Here is a 23174-nt window from a genome sequence, read left to right as displayed (position 1 = left end):
ATGTTCACACTCGTGCTTCACAGCACAAAGAACAGGTTTGAAAGAAAAGAAGACGAAATGGAGTCAGTCTCAGGGGCTGACGTAATGGATGTAATGTTTGAGGCTGTAACGCAAACACAGCTGTCTGGCTGGAAATGCAGAGGTGGATAAATGAGAACTTAGCACTGTGACTCAAAGCAAGCTGCCAACCGTCAGCGAGGATCCTGGGAGGAAATGGAGATCTTTTCCTCCTGGCGGTACAGTGTGTCATGACTAAGAGCATGTTCTGGTGTCAGTCACATGCCTGCAAGTGGAGGGTTTCATTTCAAAACCATACATCTGTCTTCATCAGTGACGTCAATTTCCAACTAAGTTATGTTATTAACAGTCTACAACCCGATCCATGGTCACAGTACAGCGATTTGAAGTGAAACCCTTCAGTCTTTCACATCCCCATTATACAAAAAAATCCTATCAAACAGTGCTGCAGCCTTGATGTTACTTCATGATGCTCAACTGCAGCACGGTTGAGACGAGGATGAGCGTGAGATGATGATGCACAGCACAGTAGATAACCAACCATGAGCTGACTGGGGAGAGGGCAGAGAGCAGGAGAGGAGAGAAGGCGGAGAGTTGTGACCTGTACGAGCGCTTGTGTGTTTGCTTTCATGTGTGCTGGAGTGTTGACCGTGCACATCCTCGTAAAATAGAGTTGAGAAGTGCAAATGCCGAATGTGGAAGCAGCCGTGTTGTGTTCACTGTCCGGGTTGTTTGTTTTCCAGAGCCAGCCCCTTAAAGGGACAGGCTGAAATGTGCATATTTCTTTTCTAGCGTATGAAAAGGAGATGAGATCTCACTCTTCACCATGAGGTTACATGATGCCAGCAGCCGGTTATCTTACAGTAGGTCAGCATCAAGACAGAAAAATGGTGAAACAGCTGGTCTGGCTCTGATCACAAGTAAATAAATATAATAAAACAACATGATCATGAATTAATACATTTCACCTCATGTGTTACATCAGCACAAAAACCACAGTGTTAAACTGACAAGTCACAGTCTAATGACGGGTAACACATGGGACTATTTCTAGGCCATGAGCAACGACTTCCTAGAGTCTCTGCTTGTTGCCTAGCAACTGCTACTACGGTATGTCATTTTTACACTTTGGTTTATGTATGGATTAAACAAACATGATATAAAATGTTAATTAGTGAGCTGTAGAGCTGCTGGTAGGTGGATTTTCCTACTTGTAGGAAGAGCCAGGCTGTTTTCCTCCTCCCAGTGTTTGTGCTCAGCTGAACTAACCAGCTGTTGGATCCACCAACTGTCTCATGTTACATAGGACAAAAAGCAAAAGGGTGTGTTTCCAACAATATCTGACTATTCCTTTTACATCCCGGTAAAGGTATGTTAAAGAAAGATATTCCAGTGTCAGTCAGGGACAGTTCTTAATCTTCCAGTTACACTTGTGAAATCAGGGATGTGCACAGTGCAGCTCATGCATAACCTTTAAAATGATCTTTCTTTAGTGCTCAAATGCAAATGTTTCCACTTGAGAGGTGCACCATGAGCATTATTTTCTACTGTCAGGATCTGAGCCAGCACTCAACTGACTCTGACTCTGATCTGTTATCTGAGAAAGGCTTTTACTGAGAGAGCATAAACAAGCGGTGTAACTAGCCATCTATTGATGTATAAGAAGCTATTATTAGGTAACATGGTTAATATTTGAAACACTTACTGTACACTGGTTCAACAAACTGCCCCTGGTGCACCTCTGCTTTGTGCGTGTTGTTGCAAATGAAAGAGTCGGTCACCATGAGGTCTTTTGGCATGACCTCATTTTAAAAGTAAAAGCGTGTGGTTAGTGGGTGCATTTACCTTTCCTCAGTTGCCCTCTCCATCCTGCCTCACCCTCTCCCCAAGAGGTAGCAGCCCTGCCTCCAACACTCCCCTGTTCCCAGTTATTCCAAACCCCACCCCACCCCACCTAACCTGACCCCACCCCCCCCCACCCCACCCCACCACAACCCAACCCCCCTGACCCCGACCCTTCCAGTGGACCGTGGCACTTCTCTACTCGGCCTGAGCGTCGTAGTTGGCTCCGCCCGCCTTCTTCAGCTCCGTGCGGATATAGTCCTCCTCCAGTTCCCTCAGGTCACTGATCATGAACTCCTTCGCAAAGTTCTGCAAAAACAAAACACACTTACGTGAGGAAGAGTACGACCAGAACAATCAAAACTTTAGAAAATGCTTAAAGGGATAGTAGCATTTTTTTTTAAGTGGGGTTGTATGATCTACAAATAGCCCCAAAGTACTTTAATTGCAGTAGAAGACTCTCTGCACTCCTCCTGTTAACAACGCCAGCCCATAGCCCTGCCCAGAGATTTACAACATACAGTGTTGTGAACAGACCCAAAGAAACGGCGTATTTGCGCAGCCTAAAAGAGGTTTTACCTGAAAAAAAATACACAGTTCCATTGTTCACTATAATATAATTTTTTCCAGCCCTTCAAAGTGCAGGAAAAACACAGTTTTTATTTGGACCTAACCAACTCACGTATCCTTCTGCCCAGGGTTAGCGCCCGCCGATCAGCAGTTGGTTAGGTCCAAATAAAAACTGCGTTTTTCCTGCACTTTGAGGGCCTGGAAAAAATTATATTATAGCGAACAATGGAACTGTGTATTTTTTTTCAGGTAAAACCTCTTTTAGGCCACGAAAATAGGCCGTTTCTTTGGGTCTGTTCACAACAATGTATGTTGTAAATCTCTGGGCAGGGCTATGGGCTGGCGTTGCTAACGGGAGGAGTGCAGAGAGTCTGCTACTGCAATTAAAGTACTTAGGGGCTATTTGTAGATCATACAACCCCACTTTAAAAAAAAATGCTACTATCCCTTTAATGTGTGGCATGATGGGAACAAAAAGACAGCACAGGGTAATGTTTGACATCTCAAATCAATACTCAAGTTTTACTCAATTGCTCTGAGAATAATCAAAACGTTTTTCAGATTATATGATAAACTATAGTGTTTTAAGTCCGGACTCACAACATCTGGTTAAAGTGAAATCAGTATCTGGTCTTTTAGTACCTAACAGCTTTGGACACATGACACAGCAGGCTCATGTCAGCTGGGACCTCAAACCATGTTGATGTAGAACACCTAGCTCTGCTCAAGGCCCCGTCACTCCAGAAAGTGGCACGGAGGAACTACTGTGCATGTTTCCACGTGTTTCAATAGTTTGGTGACAGAATGACTACTCACATGGCTCGTTCAGGAACTATTGCAACTTGTCAGGACAGAATATTAAAGTTGCCATGTTGAGTGTTTGACTGATAGTAACTCACCAGTGCAGATCTTGAATGAACAGGTCCCTGTTTTAATTTATCTCATGTAAATACTTGAAACATGTTCATATGGTTTCCTGGGTACAAAAGTGTTGCACGTGTGTTTTGGTGAACATGTGAATATAACTGTGTATAACTGTGTCACAGGTGACCTTTAAAACCAAATGAAGTGATTTTAACCATTTGGTGGAAGTAGAACAAGCACACAAGAGACTTAGAGCGTCCTCTCCTCTGATTGGCTGACAGTGACCTGCTATTACTAGAGCTCCAGAGAGAGAACTGAGAGATGAGATGTAAAGCTACATTGAGATGGTTTTTGGTTCCTAAAAAAATCACAACTAGATCTTTTTACAGATCAAGTTCATCTTATGGATGGAAGTGTAACATATGGGACCTTTAAGTCTAATATTTACTTTGACTTTGGCTCCTGTCTGGGAAGCAGAAATTTCAATATCACTGTTTCACATTTAATACAGATTTGTTTCCATTCTTGATAATGATAGATAATAGATAATATTGATTAGTACAGCTTATGAGAATATGAGGAACATTTGGCACTGATTACATTTACAGTACTTTGCTCACTCTTGCTTTGATATGTTACATATCAAATGTTGTGTATCTCGATCCTTTGATGCATTAAATGATTGTTGCCACTGTATCAACCTCCCTGTTGCCACGTTGTGTTTGTCACCACCCAGTTTCCCCTGAGGGACCATTAAAGCTTCACTTTATCCTGTCCTCCTAATGACAACCAGTCCTTTAATTACATCTTCCTACGCACGCACACACACACACACACACACACACACACACACACACACACACACACACACACACACACACACACACACACACACACACACACACACACACACACACACACACACACACACACACACACACACACACACACACACACACACACACACACACACACACACAAAACCATGGTGTATCTGACCTGCACGATCTCTTTGACCAGCGTCTTGTCGGTGCTGATCTTGGCACGCTGCAGCCCGCTGATGTTCTCACCGATCCAGGTGATGAGGGTGAACTTGGCTCGTTTGCTCATGGCGTCTCCGGTCGTGATCCGGACGAAGCCGAACAGACGAGCATCATCTGAGGAGAGAGATGGAGAAGACTGTAAGACACACATACACACACACACACACACACACAGCAGTAAATGATTTTCTCAGGCCGTTGTTACAACAGGCAGGTACTGACTGGCCTCCTGTCATGTGATGTAATGATACACTCTGATACGCTGTTTTTCCCCTGATGGTGAAACACTGCAAAGAAATGTTATATAACTTAGATGAAACGTCTGTGATCAATGAGGTAGAATAGATCACCAGAGTAGCAGCTTCGTTCCGTTACATCAGTCAACCTACAGCTCAATAGAGAGTGCACAGCTTAAATGTATGTATTGGGGTTCAAGATAGGTCACATTGGTTCTGCTTTTGCACTGCATCAGCAGAGTGAAGCTTTGTGGAGTGTGTGGGCCTGTGCGTGTGAAAGACAAGGAAGTATTTGGGTCAATAGACTAAAGGTTGCTTTTGTGAGTTGCTAGTTGTGTCCCTAAGCTCTGAGTGGCCACACCTCTCACTGCCACGGTGGTCCACTACAGACCTGACTCTCTGTGAACACAGTCCGAATTCATACAACTAGACTGACAAGGAAAAATGTTTCTGCTGCTCTGTCTTCTCTGATTCAAACATCTCTCTTAAGATCTCTAAAATCGATCTAAACAAAACAGTGTCATCAAAGAACATTACTGTATCGTGTGATGAAAGGACACAGGCCAACAGCATCACTATATAGGAGGACACACATTGGTATGAGAGGAGAAAGTCTGAAAGTGTTATAAATACTAACTAACTAACATGATCATAAAGTAGCTATGATATGTGCGTCATACTGGACAGGGTGGCACATAAACTCCATTTACGCAACAGGCTGACATCTATGAGCTGTAGTATGTTCATCTCAAGCCAGGTTTCTGTCTGTATTCAAAAGAAAAAAAACAAAAAAAACATCAGTAAACTGAATAAACATCACGTTCAGAAAGAAATAACAGAGATGTTTTTCCATTCCTTTCATTTTCCATGAAAGAATTAACTGACAACACACTGACAAATCCTTCACTATCATTTATGAATAGCAAGCAGTGGTGCAGAGTTTCTCTCTACTAATGGCTAATGAGTGTAATCAGTGCTCTATTAAGAGCCTGTGCTTGACTTCACATCACTGTTAACAGCCATCATTTTGGCAGGCCGGAAACATGCTTCTCTCTGTCCTATCAGCAAGTAATTACATTTGAAAATGAAAAAATGATCCATTCCCACTAAGCAGAGACTGTGCGGAGGAGGTATCATTTCATTCGCTTTTAATAGGCGTCACTGGAATGCATATATATCAGCGCTTAGAAGCAATGTAACTTCAGAGGAAAAGCAAGGTTTGGTTATTGTCCTTTTCTTCTGGACACTGTTTGAGAAACTGCATTTGGTTTTATTTGTAGGGACAGTGTGAGGAAAAGTCAACTTGATTTAAAGTCTTGATTTGGATTGAAAGAAGGAGTAGGGAGGATGTAGCTGAGGAAGCTCACGGTATCATTGTGCAGCAACAACACTGACAGATGACTCATTGTCTTCCAGATGTTCAGGTCTGAGCTACAGGGCAAAAACATCCCCAGCTACGGTGGCCCTGAGAGCTCAAAACACTGCAGCTTAAGAAAACAAATGCAAATGGACAAACCCAAGCAAATTCAGAGAACAACTTCAAGGTTTTTTTCTGTTGTAAAACTCATGAAGATGTTTCTGAGTTTGGTCATGTTTTGTCTATTTGCATGTGTTTTCCTAAGCTGCAGTGCTTTGAGCTCCCAGGGCCACCGTACCCAACTGAATGACCTCTTTTCAATGTTTTGGCTAATGTGACTCTGTCAATACATGAACAAAGACAGTGTTCCTGCACTTACAGCTCAGAGGGCAGCACTACTGACACATCCAGCAAAAGTCACTGTCAAGTTTTAAAGCGAAGGGGGTTAGTCCACACACACACACACACACACACACACACACACACACTAGAGCTGTCTGCCGGCCCTCTGGCACCACTGCACCTCTGCATCCCCCTTATATGTGAGACCTAATGAGTGACTGGAATCCGGTGTAGCCTACTCCATCAGTACTGTGCAGTACCTGAGAAGACAGCACACACACACAGACACACACAGCACAGCAACCGGGCAACGCTTTTACATAACACCGCCCCTAAAACTGAAAGTGGAGCTGCAGTGAAGAGCAGCTCATCACCACTGACTGAGATTACCACTGCAGTGAGTCTGGAAAACATTATGACGCTGTGTGCACCAATATTATGCTCAGCTGTTTTTTAATGGTGGCAAACGCATGTAGAGTATAAAACTAAATCATGTCACTCACTATATTCAAAAAGGTTGCAGAAATTATAAGACATTTAGTTATGTAATTTAAAGGGATACGCCAACATATTTTTTTCGTGTCTTGCCTCACTCCTGAGTCCATGACCAGCAGATAGACACCATCCTTTCGACTGTGCGTGCAGTAACAAGGGAGATACGGGTAGAGATGGCTAGTTAGCTTAGCTCAAACGCTGGAAGTGTATAGGTAGTGTTAGCCTGCCTCCTACCCGAGCCAAAATCATCAGTCAGAAGCTGATTTCATTTTAGCTCTAAACTCTGTAAATATATCACTTTATCAACATTTCAAACATGGCGAGAAAGTAGCCGTTTAGATCAGCAGTGTGTCGTTAATTTGTCTAAATACCAGCTGTTTACAATTTTGTTCGGACGAATTCGGCGCTACTCAAGCTAGCCGTTGTGACCAACGCACTTCCGGTTACTTTCACAAAATAAAACACCCGTTGCTCTTTACATACAGAAAACCATGACGATAGAATTTGTGCTTTTACTTTGAAATAAGAAGCTAACCTACCCTCGATGTAGCTAGCTTGAACCAAAATAAACCGTCTTTGCTTGAACCCTCCGTTTTGACCGATCTCGTCCCGTTACCGGCATTTGACCGCTCAAGAGGCCTTACCGGAGAGTTTTGTCAGCTCTGAGACGAAGATCGGCCCGCCGGTTTCCGTTTAGAGTTGCTGAAGAGTTTCTCTGATGACTTTAGGTGGAGGCAGGCTAACACTACCTATACACTTCCAGTGTTTGACCTAAGCTAATTAGCGGTGTGCCAGCTCTGCCCGTATCTCCCTTGTTACTGCACACACAGTCGAAAGGATGGTGTCTATCTGCTTGTCATGGACTCCGTGAGGCAAGACACCAAAAAAAATGTTGGTGTATCCCTTTAAGACAGTAAATAAGTTTTGATCATTGGTTCCTGGTTGTCAACTGTGAGAATTAGTTTTAGATATTATAGGTGGTGTATCAAAAACAGTTTGAGTAAGTCTCTTTACCACCATCTAATGCTTTATTGACTGCACCAGCTGCTCTTCCTTAATGCTAAAGAAAGACAGAAAGAATGGTCAAAAGTGAAGCAGCCAGGGTCATGATATTTGTCATAACCAGTGGGTGCTAAACTTCCACATCATGCATCTCAGCACTGTCTTACTTATGACTTTTACTTCCTGGAAAACAACCACATATTCCCCATCCACACCCGCAATTCATAACCCAGACTGTTTCTGTCACAAAAGGCCACAGACATGACACGTCAGCGATTCAGTTTGCTGCTCTGCTCAATTGGTTGACCCTCAAGGGACAGAGAGTCAAGTTCTTGTCTCACTTCAAAACACTTACTACATTTCCTAGAAGGCAACGCGACTGCATGTTTCATGAGATACTGCCTGTTAAACATCTTCCATCTTTCAAACCACATGCTACAGTTTGTATAGTGACAACCATCAACATTATTCTCTCTGAAGAACAACAGGAACGTTCTAAAACAAGTTATTGATGATTCATTTGATTTACTAGCAGCCTTAATTCAAATGAACTCAAATAAACTTCCTGCTTTGGGTGTGATACTGTGATACTGATTTTTTCCACAGAAATGTTACACTTGTTGGTACATTTAATCACTTGACGATGTTAAAGATCCCATGTTCTACACTTTTGTTATGTTTTCTGTTAAGTGTTGGTCCATGAGAAGATTTGTGGTTTTTGTGGTTTTAAGAACCAAAAACATCTTAATGTAGTTTTACATCTGCTCTCTCTGTCTCTCTGGATGCAAACACTCAAAGGAACTAAATCCTGTCAGTCTTCTCATTGGGTCCAGGTCGGCCATTCTGGGGGCTTGGCTAACAGTGGTGGCTGCTTTGTTGTGACATCACAAAGTTACAGAGGTCCTGACGGCTTGTTTCAAGGCTTAGTTTGTGAATACAGGCTGTGTGCCTTTCTCTGTAGACTGAGGCCATGGTTTCACAGTAATAATATATAACCTATAATTAAATAACACATGGACTTCTACCTTTATACTGTATGGCGCTGTAAGCATCAACCTTTATACTTTAGGAGAACTTAAGGTACTTCATTTTAGGATGATACATCCTGGGGTTTTCCTGAAAGTGGTAACAAGTTTATATAAGTTACGTCAGTGTTGAAAGGTCTGCTGATTTTGTTACCTGTGTTACTTGTAGTATTTCTATGTACCTGCTGTAGCTGCTGATAAAGAATTTCCTGGCAGAGACTCAGGCACTGTTCTCAGATCAGACCAGCTACGCATTAACGTGAGCAGCCACTGTAAAGAGTCTTATCAGTGGCGACACAAAGGATATCATTTATTTCAACACCTTTCCTTGGGCAGCAACACACATGCACATGCACACACACATCCCAACGGTGTCCTCTGCAGGCAGCCTCTCCCCTGCAGCAGAGAAAACGGCACTGAAACTACCACAGTGATGAGACAGCAGAAAGGACTTTGTGGCAAAGACGTTGGTCTGCATAAATTGTCTTTGTTTTAGCTCACCAAAGGTTGGCAGGTGACACCGGAGCTTCCTGTCAGAGCTCCCTCAGCCCACACTGCGTCTCCCTGCGCTACAGTCTAGAGGCTAAAGCAGTCTCCTGTGGACGGTGTCAGGAGCTTTTGATGAGGAGTGCTGTTTTCAACATGTTAATTGAGTCCAAATTTGGTCTTGTTTATATCACTGCAAACATCAGGGCCTTGGGCATGGTTACACCAGCCAGTCGCTAGGCCATTTAACTTGGTGGGCAAAGAATGAATCGTACTAGTTTTGTTACCACTGAGATCTTTTAAACCGGGCGCTACTCTCGGCAGAACTTCAACCACAACCAACACTGATCCATCATAGCATATTGAAATGTAATGTTTCCTTGGAATATACTATAATATTCATATTTGTGGTTCCCCAGAGGAGGAACCCTACAGTTTGGATGATCCTCTGATCTTTCCTCTACTGTTACCACTACTTATAAACAATAAATATGCTGTAAAATGATTGCCTTCAAAATTTTGTGAGGCTGTTCGTGATGCCCAAAGGATGGACAGTTTCTACCCTCGGCTTTATTTTCATGCTCACAATGATAATGCTAATATGCTGATGTTTAACAGATATAGTGTTTACCATGGTAAGTGCAGCTGAGGACAATGTCGGTATTTGGTGATAAATCATAGTAGTAGAGCCGACAGGGATCATCAACCTGATTATAAATCATCCTACAGGAACAATGAATGTTTATACCAGATTTTATAGGAGGCCATCAAATAGTTAGAGATTTTTCATTTGAAACATCAACCTCATGATCAGGAAGGAAGTAAAGATGATAGGACACTGTGTGGGAACCATGAATATCTGAATTAGTGACAATCCATAAAGAAGGTTGTGACATTTAATGGTACAAGTACAAGTCTGACTTGTACTTGACTGTGTACTGACTATTCAAGTCTCCAGGGGGTCATTCTCTAGAGATCCAGAACCAAATTTTGTTCCAGTTCATCCAGTAGATGTTTCACATGACAAATGAAACTTTGACCTGCTGGTTACATGAGAGTAAGAGTAAGAGGGGAACATCAACACAACAGTCCATCCTGTATCTGTAGAGTTATTTAAGTCTGGACAGAAGAGGTGGACAGACTGACCGACACGGCCCCCTCTAGAGCTACTAACGACTAAAAACACCACAGTTCTGTTTGGTATGTTTCTATTTGAAGAGTGGAGACCTGAGAAACACATTCACATTTCTTTTAGCTGATAGTTTGGAGGCCTAAAATGAGTCATTTATGATTCATGGTAATTTATTGATTGTGCCAGTTAAAAATGGCTTTAAAATCATTGATGGCAAATCATTGACCCAGGCTGTGTACAGCAGAACTGGTCTATTTTAACTTCCTGCAGCTGTATACTGTAAGTTAAATATCACCATTCAAAGCCGGCCCTCCCTCTCTAAGCTCAGTAGACGATGAGTCTGCACCAGCTCCTCCTACACTCAGATGATTTTTTTTTTCTCTGTAGTTACAACTTCACCACTAAATAAGGGAAACGAGTCCACAGACAGAGAGATGTCTGATAATGTGTGTGTCATCCCTGAACTACAACCAATGACAAATTCACCAGCCAGGCTGTAGTAAAGCACAGAGATACATGAGTTGTTTCAACATAGGAATGCAAGCTATATTGGTGAAACAGAGAGGAGTGCAGCCCTGAGGCCGCAGGCTTTAAAGACAGCAAGAGCAAGCATCAGAGACAGCCACACCCAACATCTGAGCAGATGCTTTTCCCTAGAGGACACAGAAAAAAGGACCTTACATCAGAGTGTGAGGCTGTTTTTTCTCCATAAGTCTAGCCAGTGCCCATTAGATGAAGAAGTTTGCTGTTCTGCTGTTTTTTGTGAGGGACAAAAATGAGCCTCATGCAACTTGTCACTGTGCTGAATACACACGATCAAATTAGAGAGAAACATGTATCAGGCATCACAGGTAGTGACAGGTATAAGATAAACTTGGATGAATGTCAACCAGCTCAACCAGTTTAAAGTGCACTTGAGCATCTTGCAGTTTTAATTTAGGAGCAAAAACTGCACAGATATACAGAAGGTTGACCTTTAATGTTTCACCTTGTAGAAACCACCCCCTCGTCACACACACAAGATATGTTAGAAAAAAATATGCAATGCAATGCATAGAGTGTTAAGTGCTTTGACAGTAGTCACACAACTCAAGGCCAATGGGTGAAAGAGCACAGAGTCTTAAAAGATTAGTGTCCTGCCAAGTCAAGCTGTGTGGCATATAGGCAGTTTAACCTGTCCAGAGACTGAGCAAACACACACAAACACACACACACACACACACACACACACACACACACACACACACACACACACACACACACACACACACACACACACACACACACACACACACAGGCATACACACTCTCTCTCTGGCAGCTTGTGCCAATAAAATGCGCTCTTTACCTGTGCACATCCTCTTGAAGTCCTCATAGTCAGTCCCTTGTCCTGCAGCCACGATCCTGGAGCCCTCATATTTAAACACAGCCCTGAGGGATGCAGATACACGACCATTAGCTATTACCCCATATATTATGCAGTCTCATGATCTGTTGATTCACAAGGGCGGCATTATGCACATTAAACCCATTTTGCAAGCCGAAGCAATGCGAAAAATGCCTAAGACGCCCATGCAATGTGGCAGCTGTGCGTCAGCCATGTGCAAGTGTCACTACTATAACGTTATCCTCTCTGAATACGGGACAAAGGAAATTACTTCTGCCCCGCTGGGCCTGATAACTGTGCAGTGTGTGGCCGCTGAAGAGCCAGAATACAGATCAGCCAGAGCACAGCGACAGATCATTGAAAGCTTCATACATGTTTTAGCCATTGGTATTATAAGCACATGCACTGGGGATAAAGCTTGGTGTACAATATGTTATCATTGTGAACAATCTACTGAGGTCTCAATTGCGGGCGAACCCCTGGTGTGCCATTGTAGCGCGCATTCAGGATTTCGTTGAACTGCATTCAAATATCCAGCAATTTAAGGTTACCGCGTCTATGTGCACAAATACATCGGGTATAAAATACACTTCATACATTTTCTGCGTCTAGAGGAGTGAAAGTATAAATCGGCATATATACACTTCGGGGGGAAATAGCGTATCTACAAAAAATCTTAACTTTCATTAAAAAAGTCCCCTTCTAATTTCCGCACCCTTCTCCACCGACACGACAGCGCAGCAGGGCGGGTATGTAGAGGCAAGTCTAACTGATAAGACCATAAAACCAGATGCTTCATGTGTTGTATGGAGGCCGAAAGCAACAATGACCACTGAGTATTCAGATGAGGTCTTCTGGCATGTGAATGACAGGTGCAACTCAGCAAATTTTACATGACCATATAAAACAGCCTTATTCTTTAACGCGGTATGGACACGTAACCATGTCCGCACACTCACCAGTTGGTATCCGTGTTGTCGTCTCTGACTTGGTTGTAAGCCTCTCTGCAAGCCTCTTTATCGATCTGGGTTGCCATTTTCGGGGTGGATTGCAGTTAAAACAGGAGAAGTGTACGCGGTCTCAGTCCAAAAGCAGAGGGAACTAACTACACAGTAATAAAGCAGCTAAGTTGTGCAGTTGATGCTACACATGAGACAACTATCACTGACAGTGTGGCACAGCGATCCTCATTCCAAAATCACGACCACCGCACTGGAAACAACTGAGCCGGTCGGACTTAACAGAGAGAGATGACTCTTCTTCTAGCAGCTCCGTTCATTTCCTGTATATTGCCACTTTATGGGCGTTGGTGATGTTAGTCAATCAGGTTGCCAGCTGACAGACCGAGAAGTCCCCCAGACGCTGGATTCACCTCCTCCTCTGAGAGCGATCAGCAGCAGCAGCAGCAGCAGTCCGAGGGCGGCGGTCAAGGCAGCCGCAACCTACAGGTAAGCTTTCCGGTAGCAACTTTCAAAATAAAGTAAAGAGAGACTGGTTGCATAGCCTACTACTGTGACATCGCACACACTTTTTGATGAGACAGACATGTAAGTAGTCGTTTTAGTTAAAACAGTTATTTCCTTATTTCTTTATCTTATTTCCACACTTTATCTTTCATTTTATTCTCTCTTTTTTTGTCTGTGAGATTGTAGCCTATTGCTGTGCAAAATATAGGCCTAACCCACAATATTTTTGATCAAACAGACATGAAGGTATTATCCTATTTGTTTTGTTTTTTGTTTTTGTTTGTTTTTTAATTAAAAGAGCACTTTCAATTTCCTTCAAAACTGTTTGCTACTTAATTTCATAATTTCACAGTCTATTAGGTTATCTTTAATGTTGTAACAATATATTTAAATTTCTATGTATTTGTTTGAGTTTGTTGGGGAAAGGAAAGCATAGTTTAAAACTATGCCATGCACAACTTTTAAATGAATATATGCCTGCATGCATTTACATCATTTCACTCAAATAGCAACAAATAAACCCTTTGCATTTTGTTTGAATTAATATTATTATGGTTTCACGGACCGATCATTTATTTTACAGGAATATTATAGCTGCTTTAGGAACAAACACAATAAACAGGAAAACGGGGAAAGGACAGGAATAGCAACTCTTAAACAAGAGAAATAACTGTTACCAAAGACAGCAGCGAAATTGTAGATTTTGGAGTAAATATCACAACACACCACAGATCTGATCCATGATAACCGGTGTTCTGAATGTATGTACTGTAGCCTACTTTTCTTTTACATTCAACAAAATATTGATTACTTTTTCAGTGACACAACTTTGATAGTAGGGGAAAACAACTACTTCCGGCTTTTCTTTAAGTAAATTGTGGAACTTGACAGGCTCATGCTCAGTGCAGAGGTATTATCACCTTATTATCACTTTATTATGTTTAACAGTTTCAACGATTCCTTTCACTTGAGGGCCAATTGTGTATTTTTAATACAAGCACCCAGATACACAGCACACAATTATACAATGTTATGCTATTTAGAATAAAAATGTGCTTCTGCAAGATTATTAACAATAGGCACAACAAAACTAGATGTGCAACTATACACTTCAGTACAATATAAATTATGTAGGCCTACACAAAGTCACCACAGGCGGGTTGCATGTGTGGGCCTGTGGGCTACATGAAGGTTGTGAGTAGATTAGGCCGAGGGGTCAGAGGTCAACAGGTTTTCATAGACCTGAGTGCACCGGCTCCATCTGCATGGACACGGATCAGGATTAGGGAGAAGACCACCACCACTTCCCCGGCCTGTTGTCTCATACTGCATCATCCCGCCACCTGCTGGTCCACAAACCGCCTAGCACACAACAAGCCCATCCGTTACTCCCCTGTGGGTGCCCACTATGTATGGTAGTTATGAGAAAATTATAAACCGTCTTTGTTATGGTAGTTATATGAGATTTCAACAGTGAACGTTTTGTCTGTGTATGTTCCCAAAAACATTCAAATGACCAAAGAAATTGAAAGAATAATAGATTAATAATAATTAATTTAGATTCATGCATTCATGCATCCGTAGTGGTCTCTTATTAATTACTTCCTTTATAACTCACCTATTGGCATGGGGAAGTTTTATCAAAGATAGGCTACTCTATTTGTCCTGAACGTGCTCTCACTCAGCTGGCTCTGATTGGTCCAGCTCCGCAAACATCCGGTTGAAAGGTTTTAGCTTCAAATTAAGACGTTTAAAAAAAACAAAGGGTGCCAAATTTGCAAGTAAAAACGATGTGAACCGTTACAGTTTCTGTCTTTTTTTTTCTATATCTGCCTGAAACACGCTGTAATTTTACCACAGACATTTTTCAAATAATCTTTGTACCTGATCAAATTGCAACATATTTCCCCCAGAATCGTTAGAGATTAAATAAACTGCACGAAGGTATTCCTATTACGTTTGGTGATTTTTTATATTTTACTGCATACAGCTTCTTTCATATAATACTGTAAATGTTTTGTCTTTAGAACATGGATGAGCCATATCCTCGAGTCTTATGACAAAGGAATTTATTTTGAAAATCAAAACCGGAAGCTCATTTGTTTATTCCGTCTACTGATGCTAACCGACACTTTGCAGCTCTGTCTGTGCCAGGAAACTGTCCTCACCTGGTCCTCACACAGCAACATGAGTCCGTGAGGACAGAAAGCTGCTCGGGAGGCTGAGGACAGGGTCGGCGTGGAAAGTCCTCGGAGACAGGACGGCAGCTTGTCTTGTCCTTCCCGTGATACACCGCGGTAACAAGACATGTCACCGATGACTCCATCACCGAGATACCAGAAGTGACCTGACCCACCAGTGGACAGCCAGTGAGGAGTGTTGTGTTGTGTTGTGTATTCTGTAACTAACCTGTAACTGAGAACCTACATCCTATATAACAAAAGTACGGAAGCCCAGAGAGCTCAGCTCACTGTAATTTAAGAAAAACGTGCAAAGACATAAGTGCTAAAACTCAACACAATGGAGGTGTTTCAGACAGACTGTAGGGCACGCTGAAGTTGAATGCTTGTTGTTTAAAACAAGGTCAGTTTGTTTGGATTATTAACATGAATTACATGATTCAGATAGTGTTGCTGTTATTTACTGTTCATTTAGTCTTTAGCCAGGTCTATTTCCCCAGAAATTGTGTTGTGTTGTGTTGTGAGTGTGATGAAGTTGTTTTCTGACATGTTTGTCCTTGCATTTGTTTTCTTAAGTTGCAGTTGAGCTCTGTGGGCCACCGTACATCAGGCCTGGTCCTGTCCTCGATGAGGGAGTGTGCGTCCGTGTACTAAAGATGATGCCTGCCTGACGGGACATGATGGACAATGGCAAACCGAGCCGGGTGTGTCGGCCTCAGCGGATCAGTGAATCGTCCAAGGTCAGTGTGGCAGCGTGTGTGACAAACTCTCTCTGTCTCTCTCTCTCTGCTTCATACACACACACACACACACACACACACTTATGTAAAAGCTAACAAGAAGGACATGGTTCATGTACAACAGAGAGGTGAAGATGGCGATCGACATCAGTCTCATGGGCACTTATAAGAAGAACTTCAGGGATATATTATCACATCAGTAATCCTCATATACACCTAGTCTAACTGTTTTTCCTGCTGTCACCGCAAATCCACAGAATAGTTTGTTTCTGTCCAGATGAACTCTGTCCTCCATGATCACTGCAGCTGATCTCAACACACGCCTCAGTAGAGAACGCGAAGGCTGATATCTTAATAAATTAGACATCACTATCTACAGTAAAACACACACTCTGGTCCACACCAATATCCAGACAGGTTTCGCGTAAACAAACACTGTGATTGTCAGTTTATTATGAGGTCTAACATGTTTGTTTAACTTTTTTTTTGCCATTTAATCTTGAGTCGTGAATAAGCTCTTACCTGCTGGGACAAATATGCATATATGTATCTCTCACTACTGCTTGTAAAGCTTGTACACTGTGAGTCTGCAGTAAGGTTCAGTAAAGTTTTATTGAATCTGTTAGAAGGGGGGCAAAAGTAGGATTTTGAACTGTGTGGGTCTGTCATCAGTGTGTGTGTGTTGTGCTGGTGTTGGCAGGTGTTTCGATGGACGGACCAAGCTGTGGTGGTGTTGCAGGGCCTCAATGAGCAGCGGCAGCACAGCCAGTTCTGTGATGTGGTGCTGGTAGCCGACGAGCAGCGGCTCCCGGCTCACCGAGCCCTGCTGGCCGTCTGCAGCTCGTACTTCCACGCTATGTTCACCTTGGGCATGAGGGAGGAGCGGCAGCAGGAGGTACACACGACACAACAGGGATCTGACTCCTTTGATCAGTTGGAGCTCTTAGTCTTATCCATTCAGTGTCACTATTTATTTCTTTAGTAATTGTGGTTCTTATTGAAATAATTCATTCAATCCAGATTAAAGGGATAGTAGCATTTTTTTAAAAGTGGGGTTGTATGATCTACAAATAGCCCCTAAGTACTTTAATTGCAGTAGAAGACTCTCTGCACTCCTCCCGTTAGCAACGCCAGCCCATAGTCCTGCCCAGAGATTTACAACATACAGTGTTGTGAACAGACCCAAAGAAACAGCCTATTTTCATGGCCTAAAAGAGGTTTTTTTTGAAAAAAAATACATACACAGTTCCATTGTTCGCTATAATATAATTTCTTCCAGCCCCTCAAAGTGCAGGAAAAACACAGTTTTTATTTGGACCTAACCAACTCACGTATCCCTCCGCCCAGGGTTAGCGCCTGCCGATCAGCAGTTGGTTAGGTCCAAATAAAAACTGTGTTTTTCCTGCACTTTGAGGGGCTGGAAAAAATTATATTATAGTGAACAATTGAACTGTGTATTTTTTTTTAGGCCGCGAAAACAGGCTTCTTTGGGTCTGTTCACAACACTGTATGTTGTAAATCTCTGGGCAGGGCTATGGGCTGGCGTTGCTAACGGGAGGAGTGCAGAGAGTCTTCTACTGCAACTAAAGTACTTAGGGGCTATTTGTAGATCATACAACCCCACTTTAAAAAAAAGATACTATCCCTTTAAGAGCACAGCTCACATGTGATTGTCTTCTTTATGTGGACAGGTGGAGCTGGTCGGGGTGTCCTACATCGGTCTGAAGGCTGTGGTTGACTTCCTGTACAGTGGAGAGCTGCCATTGGATGGAGGAAACATTGACTATGTGTTGGAAGCTGCCCACCTCCTACAGGTGAGACACAGGGACCTGCTGTTCTACACACAATGTTAAATGTAGACAACACATACCTGTTGTTGTTTAAGGTGCAGACAGATGGACAAGTAACTCACCAGTACAACCAACATGTGCTTTATCCAAGAACAGGCACAGCTGGTTGGTATTAGTCCCAGACTCAGTGTTTGAATTTTTTTTATTCAGCGTTTGTTTCTGCACATACAGTAGATGCATCCTTTATAATTCAGCCTGTAGTGAATAACAAGCATTCAATGAAACTATTGTGTGAAACTACTGAGGGATGTCATCATTTACCACCGGATTTGTGCACTGTCTATGTCGACTGAAAAATGTGACACAACATTTGTTCATCTGTCATCTGTCTCGTTGTATTGTGCCACATCGACGTGTTGTTTGAATCTGTTATTGTAAATATTGTCTAGATGTGTGACACAGACACTCAACTACACATTGTGTAGTTGTTACAGTGTAGCATACATCAAGTATCAGTGTTGTTTCTTTTTTATAGATTAAAAAGCATCACTCATTATGATGGTAATAAAATGTTTTATTATTACATTAGGAAAAATGCAGACTGCTCGCCAAAAACACTGCCCCGATGGGAACGCACATCAGCGGTTTTGCATGAATTTGCCTCTAAAACAACTCTGTCTGGTAACGTTCTGTTATTATTTCATAGCGTGGTGAATGTGCAGGTCACAACTTGTCCACCAGAGCGTTTCCCAGAAATCCCATGAGCCTCCATAGCGTAGCTCTGAGCAGCTCACGGCTCTGCTCCGCCGTTCTAAAAATAGCTTGCACCAACAATTAAAGGTAATGAACCTACTCCTAAAACTATAGGGATTATGGCAATGGGCCAATTTGCCAAAATATTGAACTATCCCTTCAAAGCAGACACCTCTAATTTTGTCCTCTGATATGAAGATGTGTCTCATGCTGGAATATCTCAACAAATGACAAATGCTGAAAGGTGTTGTGTGTGTGTGTGTGTGTGTGTGTGCAGGTGTGGCAGGTGGTAGATTTCTGCTGCCAGTACCTGGAGCAGGAGGTGAGCGAGGACAACTACCTGTACCTGCAGGAACTAGCTCTGCTCTACAGCCTGGAGCGACTCGACGCCTTCATCGACCACTTCATCCTCACACGCTTCGCTGCTCTCTCCTTCACCTCAGATTTCCTTCAGGACATTCCTTCACGCAAACTCACCTCCTACCTCTCCAGTGGCCACGTAAGTACAAACACAATCTGATCATGACACAACATGAAATCCACGGGTTGGGGAGAGACGTGCGGTGAGCGGTGACATCATAAGAAGCTCCTCTCCTCTCCTCCCCTTCCTCAGGTTCAGCACGACAATGAACATGCGCTTTTCCAGGCCACCATGCAGTGGCTCAGCCAGACTCCTGAGCGAACGGCCCACGCCACACAGCTCCTCTCCCACATCCGCTTCCCTCTGATGCCGCTGGTGGAGCTGGTGGGCCAGGCGGTGCCGGCGGTGCAGGCGCTGCTGCCGCTGGACGCCGGCTGTCAGGCCCTGGTGGAGGAAGCTCTCCAGTATCATGCCGGCGCCAGTGCACAGCCGCTGCTGCAGACGGGACGCACCGTGCTGAGGGGAGGAGAGGAGCAGCTGCTGCTGATTGGAGGAGAGGTACAGATGGGTGATGGATCACTTTCACTGTCTACATTTTTGATTTATACGCGTGAATCATAACTTGGCTTTTAACTAATATTTCTTATATTACGGATGTTTTATTGTTAGTAAGGGCGCACTCACACTAGGCAATCGTACCGTGCCCAAGCATGTTTGCCCTCTTTGACTTAGGTTCTAATTTTTATTTTTCTATTTTATTTAAGGAGGACAATGCACATTAATGGACATAATAAAATGTAAAAGTGCCAGTGTTAGCCAACGGCTAGTTTCCGACTGTAGTAATGCCATTCTAAGCTTTTTTGCTGATGCTTTAATGCTATACTTGGTCTTTTACTGATGTTTGTATGTCATTCTTAGTCTTTAACCAAGTTTTCATCTATCATTTAGCATTTCATTTTAATATTTTACTTGCTATTTTTAGTTTATATCTCCAGTGTTTCCTTATTTCTTTTTAACTATGTAAAAAACTTTGTGCTGCACATTTTTATGAGAAGTGCTTTGTAAATAAATATCGATTTGATTTGATTTGATGAATTTCTAGTAAAAAATTTTTTTTAAAAAGGTTTGTTTTTTGGGGGGTTTTTTTCCGGTGGTGGCTGAACTTTGACACCTTTCACGTTGACTGCTACAGGAGACACTCATCAGATTCCTCTCCCCTCCTGTCTTTACTTCTTGAGGTGTCCGAATTTGGAGAGGAGCTGAGCGCCAACGTCTGCCGGCTGGATGGCGAGACGGGGAGCTGGGAGGTGGAGACGGAGCTGCCGGCTCAGCGGAGCCACCACTGCCTGGCGGTGCTGGGGGGCTTCATCTTTGCAGCAGGTGGCAGCTCGTCCAGAGACAACGGTGGAGACGCTGCCTGCAACCTGCTCTACAGATACGACCCCCGCCACAACCAGTGGACCAGGGTACCCCCACTCTCCTCATCACATAGTTTGATTTAGTAAAAAAGGTGTTTATAGCATACACAGAACATGCAGATGCCACAGTAACAGTATGATGATTTTCCAGGGAGCTCCGATGAACCAGCGGCGAGTGGATTTCTACCTGGGAACAGTGGGAGAGTGTCTGATCGCTGTGGGGGGCAGGAACGACACCGGAGCTTTGTCCTCAGTGGAGGTTTATTACCCCGCTGAGGACTGCTGGTCCTTCGTGGCAGAACTTCCCAGGTAGTTTCTTCGTGCTCTGCTGCTGTTTTGGCAGTTTTTGTTAAATATTATTTAAGCTTGAATAATGTGAGAAAGAAACCTGCAACCTTTCAGAAAATCTGAAGCATATTGATACGAGCCTTCCTAGACCAACATAGATTCCTGTATAACAATGTCCTGTACTGTATGTTGTGAGTAGTGTGTAGATTTATACGTATAGATAAATCTCTATCTCTAGCTCTCGTGGACGGGGGGCAACGGCCATTCCGACATCCCACCAGTCCAACACTGGGCTCTAATTGTCTAAATAACAACACTTAATTTTCTATCAAACGTCCCATCATTCCGACAATTTTTGCCTCCTATGGTTGGAATGACGGTATTTTTTTCTTTTTTTAAACATCCTGTCTTTCCGACAATTCCTTTAATAGCGTATTTGTTTCCCCAAAAGATGTTGCACTGGTTGGGCTTAGGCAATGAAGAAAGGAGTTGGTTAAGTTTAGTAAAAAGAGCAGGTAGAGGCTAGACAGGCAGACTAGTCCCTGTCTGCGCTCTGCTGAGTAATTACGCACAACCATGTGTGTATTCCTCTATCAGCATGTCTTAAAGGAGGGAGTCACCTGTTGAGTAACGCACATTTCCTTATAGAAAGCCTTGTCAGAATGGTGGGACGTTTGCATGTCGGAATGGTGGTATGTCTAAATGGTGAGATGTCGGAGTGGTGGGATGTCGGAATGACAGCATCTAACCCTCGTGGACAAATTGACCTGCACATTCATTCACCACACTATGAGATAATAACAGAACGTTACCAGACAGAGTTGTTTTAGAGGTAAATACAGAGACTGCTTGATGAAAAACTGCCCCCGATGGGAACGCACATCAGCGGTTTTGCATGAATTTCCTTCTAAAACAACTCTGTCTGGTAACGTTGTGTTATTATCTCATAGCGTGGTGAATGTGCAGGTCACAACTTGTCCACCAGAGCCTTTTGGAGTTGTTGGATTGTGTATTTGATGAGTTTGATGAGGGAAACCAAGAAATCCCATTAGCCTCCGTAGCGTAGCTCTGAGCAGCTCACGGCTCTGCTCCGCTGTTCTAAAAATAGCTTGCACCGACAATTAAAGGTAACGAACCTACTGCTAAAACTATAGGGATTATGGCAATGGGCCAATTTGCCAAAATGTTGAACTATCCCTTTAAAGCAGACACCTCTAATTTTGTCCTCTGATATGAAGACGTGTCTTCACTATCCCTTTAAGCTCTTTTAAGTTTTTCTGATATTTTGAACTCTGTCCCTTCCAGGTTTACATACGGCCATGCCGGGACAGTCCACCATGGTGTGGTCTACATCTCAGGCGGCCATGACTATCAGATCGGCCCGTATCGCCGAGACGTCCTCAGTTACGATCCATCTGGAGACGGCGAGGTGTGGGAGGAGCGTCAGCCCATGTCTCTGGCCCGAGGCTGGCACTGCATGGCCTCCCTCAACCACCTCATCTACGCCGTGGGAGGCAGCGACGACCACGAGGACACCACCGAGCGCTTCGACATCATGCAGGTGGAGTCCTACGACCCGCGCAACAACCAGTGGACCCAGGTGTCGGCGCTGCTGCTGCCCAACAGCGAGGCGGGGCTCTCAGTCTGGGCGGGGAAGATCTACGTACTGGGAGGCTACAGCTGGGAGAACATGGCCTTCTCCAGAGCCACGCAGGTGTACGACCCCGACAAAGGCTCCTGGTCCAGAGGGCCTGACTTGCCAAAACGCATCGCAGGAGCCTCAGCGTGCGTGTGCACTGTAAAACACTCACGGTCGTCCACCTCGCCGGAGAAGAAGAAGGTGGGACAAAGAGAGAAAGGAAACTCAAACCCCATCTAACAACAGTCATGAGGGAGTTTCCCTGACTTTGGGCTGCGCTACAGCCAACAGGAGGTAAATATTTTGTAACATCCCTTAAACAAAGGTCAGAGTCATTTTTGCATTCCCACAATAATGGAAAGGAGGAGCAATAATCCTAACCACTGACTTTCCTTCTTAAATAACTGTGTTAACAAATACTACATCACATGTTGGACAGTCTCTGTCCTGCAGAGACAGACAGGTTGCCTGTTACGTCTCCCACAGACACAGCGTCAGGAGAAAAGAGCTTGTAGAAACTCACAGACTGGATTGTGAATTAAAAACAAGTGAGAACCTGCAGAATGCAGAGTTGTGGTTACGTCTGTATAGCAGACCACCTGTTAACACTGAATTAACACTGGTGACTCCCTTTGTATGATGCTGATTGATTGTTCAGAGTTGTTTATTTTTGAGAAAGAAAAACCTGAGTTCACTTGAGTGTGATCATTTCTGAAATGTAAGGCTCTACTCTCTCTGAC

At 43.4% G+C, this 23174-nt stretch overlaps 2 protein-coding genes across 2 annotated transcripts; one reads left to right on the top strand and one right to left on the bottom strand.

Annotated features, from left to right (window-relative positions):
• Positions 1–2030: 2030 nt before the first annotated feature.
• On the bottom strand, positions 2031–13185 carry cotl1 (coactosin-like F-actin binding protein 1). The gene is made up of 4 exons (XM_083974226.1): positions 12759–13185; positions 11761–11843; positions 4294–4451; positions 2031–2169 (listed from the first exon to the last, which is right to left on the bottom strand). The coding sequence occupies exons 1-4, from the start codon at positions 12833–12835 to the stop codon at positions 2059–2061; spliced, it is 429 nt and encodes a 142-aa protein (XP_083830352.1). The 5' UTR covers positions 12836–13185; the 3' UTR covers positions 2031–2058.
• Positions 13186–15442: 2257 nt separating this feature from the next.
• On the top strand, positions 15443–23174 carry klhl36 (kelch-like family member 36). The gene is made up of 9 exons (XM_083973322.1): positions 15443–15634; positions 16022–16185; positions 16886–17080; positions 17877–17999; positions 19006–19227; positions 19342–19647; positions 20328–20555; positions 20659–20816; positions 22101–23174. Exons 2-9 carry the CDS (start codon positions 16123–16125, stop codon positions 22672–22674), a joined length of 1869 nt encoding a protein of 622 aa, XP_083829448.1. The 5' UTR covers positions 15443–15634; positions 16022–16122; the 3' UTR covers positions 22675–23174.

Source organism: Trachurus trachurus, assembly GCF_905171665.1.
Source record: "Trachurus trachurus genome assembly, chromosome: 6".
NCBI lineage: Eukaryota > Metazoa > Chordata > Actinopteri > Carangiformes > Carangidae > Trachurus > Trachurus trachurus.
Note: the sequence above shows the minus strand (reverse complement) of the source record. Positions and strands in the feature narration are given on the sequence as shown.